Source organism: Macaca mulatta, chromosome 16 (genome assembly GCF_049350105.2).
Source record: "Macaca mulatta isolate MMU2019108-1 chromosome 16, T2T-MMU8v2.0, whole genome shotgun sequence".
NCBI lineage: Eukaryota > Metazoa > Chordata > Mammalia > Primates > Cercopithecidae > Macaca > Macaca mulatta.
Window position 1 is genome coordinate 1802180 of NC_133421.1, and position 11674 is coordinate 1813853.

The following is an 11674-nucleotide window of genomic DNA, read 5'->3' on the forward strand; positions in this document are numbered from 1 at the left end:
CTGGGTGGGAGGAGGAGGGAGGCCAGCCCGGCTCCTCCCTGCCTGTGCAGCTCCCACTCTGGGCCTGTGGCCTTGGAGACAGCAGCGTTTAGAGGGAGGAGGGAGGGCGAGCGGAGGGCCGTCCATCAGCGGGAACGTGGAGAGCCTCGTAAATCAGGGAGGCTGTCTGAGGCCCTTTGCCAAGCATCTGCTGGCGTCCGGGAGCCTGGGAGGGCAGGTTGCTCCTCTGGGGGTTGGAGGCAGCCACACCTCAGGCTCCCCTAGTTGAGGAAGGCGGGCAAGCCTCCCTCCCTTTCCCCAGGCACTTCCGTGTGTTATCCCAAATTCCTCACAGCCCCCACCCCAACCTGCAAGGCAGGCCATCATTTTCTTTTAATTATTTTGAATTTTATTACACAAGACTGTAGAAAATAACATAACAAATCCCAAAACATATCCACCCAAACTAACACTTTCATTTTTTATGGAGGGTTTTGTTTGGTTTGCTTTTCTTTAAGAGTCAGAGTCTTGCTCTGTCGCCCAGGCTGCAGTGCAGCGGCACAATCACGGTTCACCGCAGCCTCCACCTCCTGGGCTCAAGTGATCCTCCCACCTCAGCCCCCTGAGTAACGGGGACTACAGGCACATGCCACCACAACCGGCTAATTTGCTTGTATTTTTTTTTTTGCAGAGACAGGGTTTCGCCATGTTGCCCAGGCTGCTCTCAAACTACTGGGCTAGACTCATCCTCCCCGGTTAGCCTCCAAAGTGCTGGGATTACAGGTGCGAGCCACCATTCCCAGCCTGAGATTTTTGAACTCATAAGATTGTGAACGACAGCATATAAAACTGCATAAAACACAGTTGCCTCAAATGATTAGTTCCAAAGAGACGTCAACATAACCACCACCCAAGTCACGCAGCCAGAAGTTGCCAGCCTTCCCCACCCCAGCATGGGTTTCTCCCATTAGGCACCTCTCCCTGCCCCCAGGATTATTTATGTTTTAGAGATGGAGACTTGCTATATTGCCCAGACTGGACTGGAACTCCTGGAATCAAACGATCCTCCTGCCTTAGCCTCCCGAGTAGCTGAGACCACAACGCCATTGTGCCTGGCTTTGCCTTTTTTTATTGTGACTTTATGTGACACCATTGCATATGGCGCTTTCCTGGTCTTTTAAAAATATAAATACAATAAAACATTACAGATAAAAATTCCCTTCTTGTGTCTCAGCCCCACCCCAGGGAGCGAGCGTAATTATGAAATTTACACATGTCATTCCAGGCTGCATTTCATATTTTCACTACATATATTTGTATTAGAGAAGTATTGTTTTACATAGTTTAAAACTTTTCATAAATGACAACAATAGTGTGTATATTATTCTGCAAGTTGCTTTTTCACTAACTCTAAGTGCTTTTTAAAAAACAGCTTTATTGAGGCATAATTTATACACCATAAAATTCAACCATTGCAAGTGCACAATTTAATGATTTTTAGTAAATGTAAAGAGTTGTGCAACCACCAGCACAATCCAATTTTAGAACATTTCCATCCCTCCTAAAAACTCTAAATAGGCTGGGCACGGTGGCTCATGCCTGTAATCCCAGCATTTTGGGAAAGCAGGATGAAAGGATTTTGAGAGGCCAGGAGTTCCAGACCAGCCTGGGCAACACAGTGAGATCCTGTCTCTACAAAACATTTTTTTTTCAAAAATTACTAGACACAGTGGCTGCAGCTGCAGTCCCTGCTTCTTGGGAGGCTGAGGTGGGAGGATTGCTTGAGCCCAGGAGTTCCAGCACGTAGTGAGCTAGGATCTCGCCGCTGCACTCCGGCTTTGGGCGACAGAGCAAGATCCTGTCTCTAAAACGAAAAAAAGTCTAAATGCTTTTTGGCTTTCTCTCTTTTTTTTCCTCAGTGCTTTTGATACACATTTTAATAACCGCCCCTTATAAAGCTCCTGCTATGTGCCAAGAACTGCGGTAAGGAGTTAAGTTGCCACCACATTCACTCCTCATAGCAACTCTACAAAGTGACAGTCTTCCGATGACACGGAGGCACGGGGGGCAACAAACTGTCCACGGCCACCCTGTTAGAAACTCACAGAACAGGCTGCAAACCCAGTCTGACCCGAGTCAGCCCTTAGCCACCCACTACACAGCCACTCACTCTGCATTCATGCACTCTTACTGTCGTGTGCTATGTCAGGCAAATGTTTTTATCCCACGGTATGAATGAGAAACCGAGGCTTGGATGGGTTAAGTGACTTGCTCAGTATCACTGGAGAGAGAATAACAGAGCTGGGGTTTGAATCTAGGTCTACGTGACTTCAAGCTCGCTGGCGCTTTGCTGGTCTCCTCAGCTGCCTTTCCTTTTTTTCATTACAGTAAAGGAATAAAAGACAGAAAAGAGGAGGATGGGTGGAAAGCGGGAGAGAGACGTCAGAAAAAGCTTTTTTTTTTTTTTTTTTTTTTTTTTTAAAGACAGAGTCAGGCTCTGTCGCCCAGGCTGGAGTGCAGTGGTGCAATCTCCGCTCACTGCAACCTCCGCCTCCTGGGTTCGAGTGATTCTCCTGCCTCAGCCTCCTGAGTAGCTGGGATTACAGGCGCCCACCATCATGCCCGGCTAATTGTTTGTATTTTTAGCAGAGACAGGGTTTCTTCATGTTGGCCAGGCTGGTCTCAAATTCCTGACCTCAAGTGATCCACCCTCCCAGCCTCCCAAAGTGCTGGGATTATGGGCATGAGACATTGTGCCCGGCCAGAACAAACTTTTAAATTCTTTTATGCTCAGCCTACATCCACAGATACTTACATACATACATGTGCAACACAGGATCTCTGAACACCAGCTCTAGTCAGTTGAGTCTATGCACAGCTCTGTATGTGTAGGCTGCACATGTGTGTGCACACACATGCATATGTGTACCCAAGACCACATATGTGTTCACACACCATTCCAGATGCACACCCACACAGGTGTACACACCCTAATAGGCACACCCCCACAGGCACGTACAGGTGCACACCCACACAGGCACACGTGTAAACACAGATGCTCATGTGCACGTGCACACACAGCTGTACATGCACACACAACTGTACACAAAGTTGTACACACCCACAGCTGTACACACACACAGCTGTACACACACACAGCTGTATACTCACACAGCTGTACATGCACTCATAGTTGTACACACAGTTGTACACACACACAGCTGTACACACACACAGCTGTACATGCACTCAGAGTTGTACACACAGTTGTACACACACACAGCTGTACACTCACACAGCTGTACATGCACTCAGAGTTGTACACACAGTTGTACACACACACAGTTGTACACACACATTGTTGTACACACACACAGCTGTATACTCACACAGCTGTACATGCACTCATAGTTGTACACACAGTTGTACACACACACAGCTCTACACTCACACAGCTGTACATGCACTCAGAGTTGTACACACAGTTGTACACACACACAGCTGTACACTCACACAGCTGTACATGCACTCATAGTTGTACACACAGTTGTACACACACAGCTGTACACTCACACAGCTGTACACAGTTGTACACACACAGCTGTACACACACACAGTTGTACACACACAGCTGTACACACACAGCTGTACACTCACACAGCTGTACACACAACTGTACATGCACTCACAGTTGTACACACACACAGTTGTACACACACATAGTTGTACACACACACAGTTGTACACACACAGTTGTACACACATAGTTGTACACACAGCTGTACATGCACTCACACAGCTGTACACACACTCACAGCTGTACACACACTCACAGTTGTACACACACACAGTTGTACACACACATAGTTGTACACACACATAGTTGTACACACACACAGCTGTACATGCACTCAGTTGTACACACACAGCTGTACACACATTCACAGTTGTACACACACACAGTTGTACACACACTCAGTTGTACACACACATTGTTGTACACACACACAGCTGTACACACACTCAGTTGTACACACACATTGTTGTACACACACACAGCTGTATACTCACACAGCTGTACATGCACTCATAGTTGTACACACAGTTGTACACACACACAGCTGTACACTCACACAGCTGTACATGCACTCAGAGTTGTACACACAGTTGTACACACACACAGCTGTACACTCACACAGCTGTACATGCACTCATAGTTGTACACACAGTTGTACACACACAGCTGTACACTCACACAGCTGTACACAGTTGTACACACACAGCTGTACACACACACAGTTGTACACACACAGCTGTACACACACAGCTGTACACTCACACAGCTGTACACACAACTGTACATGCACTCACAGTTGTACACACACACAGTTGTACACACACATAGTTGTACACACACACAGTTGTACACACACAGTTGTACACACATAGTTGTACACACAGCTGTACATGCACTCACACAGCTGTACACACACTCACAGCTGTACACACACTCACAGTTGTACACACACACAGTTGTACACACACATAGTTGTACACACACATAGTTGTACACACACACAGCTGTACATGCACTCAGTTGTACACACACAGCTGTACACACATTCACAGTTGTACACACACACAGTTGTACACACACATTGTTGTACACACACACAGCTGTACACACAGTCAGTTGTACACACACAGCTGTACACACAGCTGTACACTCACTCACAGTTGTACACACACAGCTGTACATGCACTCACAGTTGTACACACACAGCTGTACACACACTCAAATGACTAGAATTGGTGTTCACAGGTCCTGTGTTACTCAGGGTGAGGAGAATGTCAGTGTGTATGTGTGCTCATGCATGTGTGTACGTGTGCACGTGTGTGTGTGTGTGTGTGTGTGTGGTGGGAGACGGGAGTTCAGTCTTCTGGGGTACCCTGGTGGCCCATTTGTCAGGGTCCGGATCTGAGAAATGCTGCATCGGGGCAGACCCCTTCTCCAAAAGGCACTCTCAGCCGGGAGGGCCCCATGCCCCACCACCCTCTCTTTGTGCTCCCAAGTGCCTGCTGAGGTCCTTGGATAAAGTTTCAGGACCTGGGGATTGCCTGGCCCCTGTGGCCAGGAGTCGAATCCTCTGCGTCTCTTCTCCCTGACCTGGGTGCTTCCATCACCAAAGCTCCTTTCTGCCCCCAACTCCTCTGAGTCTACACAGGCCTGGAAGGGCCTGTAGGAGCCACATCCAACAAGCACCCACAAGCAGCAGCCAGTGAGCAGACACGAGCGTCCGAGAGGGGCCTCACCATACGTCCACGAGCAGGGCACGGCAACCACTTACATTTTACAGACAGGGAAACTGAGGCACGGAGGCCTTCTGCAGGACCCCGTGGCTGGAGATGGACTCCAGATTCAAACCCAGATTCAAACCCAGGCTGTGTGTCTGCACAACTTGGACTGCACAACCAGCACAGAGAACACTCGAACCGAACCCAGCTCACGCAACACAGCGGGATCCCAACCCCGGAACCCAGGCGTCCTCGGCGGGATCCCGACCCCGGAACCCAGGTGTCCTCGGCGGGATCCTGACCCTGGAACCCGGGCGTCCTCGGCGGGATCCCGACCCCGGAACCCAGGTGTTCACAGCGGGATCCCGACCCCGGAACCCAGGCGTTCACAGCGGGATCCCGACCTCGGAACCCAGGCGTCCTCGGCGGGATCCCGACCCTGGAACCTCCAAGCTCTGTCCATCCTCTCAGATGTCCTTCAGCACATTGGTCCATGCAGAATATCTATGCACCTGTTTCTCCCTCCATCTGTCCAATGCTCCATCAGTCTGTCCATGTCCTGTTCACAGCAGGATCCCGACTCTGGAACCCAGGCGTTCTAGTATCCGGCCTCCAAGTATTGGTCCTACCCTGGTGGTTTACAGCAGCTGAGAAGCTGACGGCTTTACTCACCCATGACAAAATAAGACAAGCAGAGGGTAATGTAGGAAGTTTTTCAGAAAGTTAAATCCCTTTAATTAAAGCAAAACAAAACAGCTTTTTTGTTGACTTTTCCCCTTTCTTTTCTAAAATAAGGGTGATCTTATCCAATGGTTATTATTTTATATTCTTAATTTGGCAAGATAAAAATGTGAGCAGCTGCACGCCAGCCCCCAAATGTAGGGGAGGTTTTTCTGGTTTACAGACTGTCTCAGGTTCGAGCCTCCTTGCGGCACCCCCCCCTTCCATCCACCTTAGCCTGGAACGGAGACTTGTTTTTCTTTTGTATCTGCCCTTCCCAGATTTCATAGTTGTATTTTCCAAAACAATCTAGTTGAAGAAATCCTACTCAGTATGTTTGAAATCTTTATGCTACCAGCTCAAACTCTGGATTGAGCTAACAACAAAATAGAGGAAAGCTCTTTTTCTTATTCAGCAGTCAAACTTCAAGGCAACTTCAGCCCTGGGAACTCAGCCAGTTGCTGGGAAGTAAAGGAATCAAAGGCTTCTAAACAGTAAAAAATGTCTTTAGAATAGAGCTCGGCTCAGAGAGAGCTTTGGCCTTCCTGCAAATTAAGAATAATGATTTGGTGAGCTTGTTTATCTCCCCTCCACCAGCAAGGCTTGGTCTCCCCAGGGGTAACCAGCAGCAGATTCAAGAGGAAGCGGGGGGGGCTGTCTGGGGCTGGAGGAGGAGGCAGCTCCAATACGCTGGGGTCAGGCAGTGTGGGGGCAGAGAGGTCTCCTCATTTCCACAGCACCCCGAGTCATCGGAGTTTACAAGACACTTCTACGTTATCTGGAAAAAGGAGGCGCTCCTGGTACATCTTAGAAAGATTTCCATAAAACGGGCTGAAAAGCAATCATAACACCACAACAAAACACAAACAGGCAAGAGATAAACCCCCGTAATCCGGACGCCTCAGAGAGAGCAGAGCGTATGCAGGTGAGAGCCTTGGCTGGGTGGGAGGTCGGAGTCAGACTGGACCCTCTGCAGAATTAGCAGTGGTGTGTGCTCACCTCTGCAGCTGCTCCTCTGACACGGGCCTGGTTCCCTAGATAACTGGAGGGTCCTGCATCTCGTGGCAGTTCCCACCACGCCCTGCTGCAGCTCGCACCCGAGAGCCCTCTGATCCCGGGAACGGGCAGCCGCCATCTACTGCTGCACCGTTCTGACCATGTGCCCCACGTGATTTCATGCAGCCCTCACTACTGCTGTGTCCAGGAGGCTCAGAGAGGTCAAGTTCCTTACCTAAGGTCACACAGCTGGCATGTGCCAGAGCTGGGACGAGAGCACGCGTTTGTGCGACTCCGGATGCTGGCTTTCGGCCTCGAGTCCCCGGCCTCTTCAGCTGGCTGGAGGCAGGTCCTGGGCCTCCAGGGAGGACGCGCCTGCTCATGGCCGGTTCTGGGCCCAGCCTGGGACTGACCTCACACCCCCTCTCGCACCTGGAGCTGCACTGACAGCGGCAGGCAGAGGGACCTCCTTTCTCTTTCCCTGGATACCGGCTCTGACCCTCCGATTTCCACCATGATCACGGTGTTCCCGGAGTCAGGCAGGGTATGAGGGAAATTGCCCTTTCCCTGGAATAATTTATCGTCTTGTTATTTCCGTTACCTGACCCTGTTTAAGCCTCTTCCGTGCTGAGCTGTTTGAATTTCCAGCTTGGAAATCCCCAGGCTGGGCGGGAATTGCTGTTTCCTGACGGAGGAGCAGACAGGGAGGTGCTGCCTGCAGGCCTGGCCGAGGGTCAGAGCGGGGCGTGCGGTGAAAGTCCACAGGGCTCTGCTGGGCTGACACGTGGGAAGGGTGGCAGAGGGAGACCGTGACCTGCAGCCAGGGGTGGTCCGAGGAAGGGAAGGCGTTGGTAGGAATGGGGAGGGGCTACGGACAGCGAGGGGACTCCTGGGCCAGGCTCTGCACCAGGGCACGGAGTAAGGCTGTTGAGGGTGTTGGTTTCGGTTTAAGGTCGAGGAGCCTCAGGAGACCACGTGACAAGCACAGAGCCGAGAGCTCGGGCCTCGGGCTGAAATCCTCGCTCTGCCACGCGCTGGCGGTGTGGTCGTGTGCACGTTGATGGACTTCTCTCAGCCTCAGTTTCCTCCTCTGTGAAGCGGAGGGCATGGTGTCCACCCCCATGATTCCTTTAATGCGAGAGCTGACTGAGGGGACGTGTGGAGAGACCCAGTCTGGCCTCCGGCCGGGGCCCATGTGACCCAGGTGGTGGCTGTTTACGGTGATCAACTCTCCCCAGTTTGCTGGAAACTTCCTGGCTTCAGCCCCGAAAGTCCCGCACCTGGCGAGACCTGCTGGTCCTGGAACACCTGGGTGGGTGCTTGCTCTGCCTGTGGCCTCCTGCTCCTCGCTGCATAATGTGCCGGGTCACGTCGGTGTCCTGCGGAAGGCCGCAGCCCTCGCTGAGGTTTCCGTAACATCGCCTGTGGCTGTTATTTCAGTGTTGAGGTGGATACGTGTCCTTGCACACATTTCTGAACCACAGAGACTCAGATGTGACGTTCCGCCCCGTTCCCCCATAAATGCATAGGCACAAGGCATCTGGGTGTGTGGGAGACACTGCAGACGTTTGGGGTGGGACGGAGGCCCTGAGATCACTGTAGTGCAAACAGCGTCAAACGGAACATGACACACAAGTCCTCTGGCTGCCCCATCAAAGTGCGGGGGACGCAGGGGGGAGGGAGCTTCACTCAGGGACCTCCTGCCTCAACTCCTCGCTCTGATCTCTGCACTTTCCTCTAAATTGTGTTCGTTTCTAATGTCTCTTGGCCCCTGGTTGAAATGTGCCTTTAAAATGGCTAATGACAAAAGAGCTTTTTCCTGAACGAAGACACTTGCTTTCCAAGAGGAGCCGTTCCCTCCCCAGCTGCTCAGAAAACGGCAGGTGTGCTTATCGGTTCAGACGTGGAAGGCCTACGAGCTGGGGAAGGCCACATCTGTGGCTGCTCCACGCCTTGCAGGTCACCGTCCTGGCTGTATTAGTCCTCTCCTGCACTGCTGTAAGGCAGCACCCAAGGCTGGGTCATTTATAAAGAAAAGCAGTGTAATTGGCTCAGGGTTCCTCGGGCTGTACAGGAAGCTTGATGTTGGCCTGTACTCAGCTTCTGAGGAGCCTCCAGACACTTACAATCACGGCAGAAGGCGCAGGGGGAGCAGGTACGCCACGCGGTCAGAGCAGCAGCAAGAGACTGAGACGGGAGGCGCTACACACGCGTCAACGGCCGAGCTGGTGAGAACTTACAGGGCGGACGGCGCTCAACCAGTCATGAGAAAACCTCCAACACTGAGGGCTACACCTGAACGTGACACGTGGGTGGGGCACAGATCCAAGCCACATCAGCAGCTCCTTCAGAGGGAGGTGGCTCCGGACCCCAGTTCAGAGTCTGGCCGATGTGCTCTCCCGGGTGTGCCTGGCACAGCTCTCAGGTTCTGCGGGAGCTGCTGGGCTTGGATGCAGGGCTCTCCCCCAGTTCGAGGAGCCTGGCGACCTGGCCTGGTCTCACCCCATCGCCTAGGGCAGAGGCACTCCAAAGTCACAGACTTTCAGGGCCAAGAGACCCTGGAGTGCGTCTGACTCAATCTTGGATTTAGCAGGGGATCTGAGGCCCACAACTGACCTGTCTGCACTTACACATTCTGGAGGCGGCAGAGCGGAGGAGAGGGGTGCTTGGCCTAGCTGCGTGATTTAGTTTAAAACATAGTCATGCACCGTATAACGAAGTTTGTCGGTGACAGGCTGTATATCCAGCGGTGGTCCCATAAGATTACAAAGGAGCTGAAAATTCCCATTGCCTAGTGATGTTGTAGCTCTTGTAATGTCACGGTGCAACACGCTATCCCTTGTTTGTGGTGATGCTGGTGTAAACCTACTACACTGCCAGCCACATAAGACTGGACAGTAATGTCCTAGGCCCTCACACCCACCACACACCGACTCTCCCACAGCGACTCCAGTCCTGCAAGCTCCGTTCACGGTAAGTGCTCTACACACCTGTGCCATTTGAAAATATCTTTTATGCCGTATTTTTACTGTACCTTTTCTATGGTTAGCTACACACATAATTCCACTGTGTTGCAGTTGCTGCAGTATTCAGTCACATGCTGTACAGGTTTGTAACCCGAGAGCCATAGGCCCTCCCCCACAGCCTAGGTGTGCCGTAGGCTCTGCCATGTAGATTTACGTCCGTGCCCTCTATGATGTCTGCACAATGATGAGATCGGCTGATGACACATTTCTTGGAAGTAACCCCGTCGTATCCTGGTTGTTAGGTGACACGTGCCTGTACTTCTGTGTGAATGAGTGTGAGTGAGATCTAACCTGCACACACATTAAGGGCTGGCTAATTAACATGTCAAGTAAATCAGTTAATCCTCATCCGTACAAACACTTTATGGTTGTCTTATTAGCACAAGGAACGTGAGTTTTCTTTCATTCATTTCCTTTTTTTGAATAGGGTCTCGTTTTGTTACCCAGGCTGAGTGCAGAGGCGAGATCACGGCTCACTGCAGCCTCCAACTTCTGTGCTCAAGCAATCCTCCTGCCTCAGCCTCCCAAGTAGCTGGGGCTACAGCTGTAGTGATTTTGATGGGGGGGGAGTTCGTTGGGGGTCACTGAGGCAGGCTGGGCACACAGACCAGGGCTCCGCACAAGCACCTGGCACCTCTCACAGCCCCACTCCACTTCGCCAGTGGCCTGGCATGGAGAGTGAGCCAGCCTGGGCGGGTGCTGGCCTGGGCAGTGAGTGGGCAGTTAGAGGCTGGCAGGCCAGAGCTGCTACTCCCTCCCTGGGTGGTGGCTGCTCTGAGGCCTGCAGGCCTGGCCTGGTCCCCAGGCAGGGCACTAACTGAGGCCCAGAAGACCAAGTCCCCAGTGGCTGCTGGGGCTTCAAGAGCTGCTCTGCCCAGGATTCCTGTGGCAACTTTGAATTCAGCGCCCCTGGCCGAGGACCCACAGCTTGTGGGAACTGTGGGTTGGGGCTCCTGGTCTGTGGGCACACGGGCCCTGGGCCTGCAGTGTTTCCATCCATCCACACATCCTTCGTCCCATCAGGACAGCAGTCCATCCTCTGCTCACGTGTCCATCCTCTCAGACGTCCTTCAGCACATTGGTCCCTGCAGAATATCTATGCACCTGTCTCTCCATCCGTCTGTCCAGTGCTCCATTAGTCTGTCCATCATCCATCCTCCCATCTATCCCCCAGCCACCCACCCACCCCCACCATCCCCCACCCAATCATCCATCCAACCACCCTCGATGCCCCCACTCACCCTTCCCCAACCCATCCATCCGTTAACCCATCCCCCCACCCATCCTTCCCCCACCCACTCCCAACTCAAACATCGCCCTACCCATCCCCCACTCCTCCACCCACTCACCCATCCATCTCCTCACCCGTCCCTCACTCATCCATCCCTCCATCCATCCCCTCACTCATCTGCCATCCACCCATCCCCCCACCTTCCTCACCCCTCCACCACCCACTGACCCACCCCCTACCCCTCCATCTGCCCATGCGTCTGTGCGTCCATTGATCCAGCAATATTTCTCGACAGCTAACCAGGGACCCAAAGGTGAATAAGCCTTGACTTCTGCTTCGGAAGCCGGCTCTAGGGACCCCGCCTTGCCCCACCACTCTGGAAGCAGAGCCCGGAAGGAGGTGCAGCGACTGATCTGGGCGGGTCCCT

The 11674-nt window shown here is 52.3% G+C and overlaps 1 protein-coding gene and 1 long non-coding RNA gene across 2 annotated transcripts in view; one reads left to right on the forward strand and one right to left on the reverse strand.

The window, feature by feature from the left end:
- DOC2B (double C2 domain beta) overlaps positions 1–7515 on the reverse strand; it is a 54291-nt gene extending 46776 nt beyond the window's left edge. The window contains exon 1 of the mRNA XM_077969737.1: positions 7226–7515. Within this exon, the coding sequence (XP_077825863.1) occupies positions 7226–7373 (148 nt within the window). The 5' untranslated portion in view covers positions 7374–7515. The remainder of the gene's footprint in view (positions 1–7225) is intronic.
- Positions 6633–10374, forward strand: LOC144335225 (uncharacterized). The gene is made up of 2 exons (XR_013405887.1): positions 6633–6919; positions 7943–10374. It is a non-coding gene; the product is annotated as an uncharacterized LOC144335225 (long non-coding RNA).
- The last annotated feature ends 1300 nt before the right edge of the window (positions 10375–11674 follow it).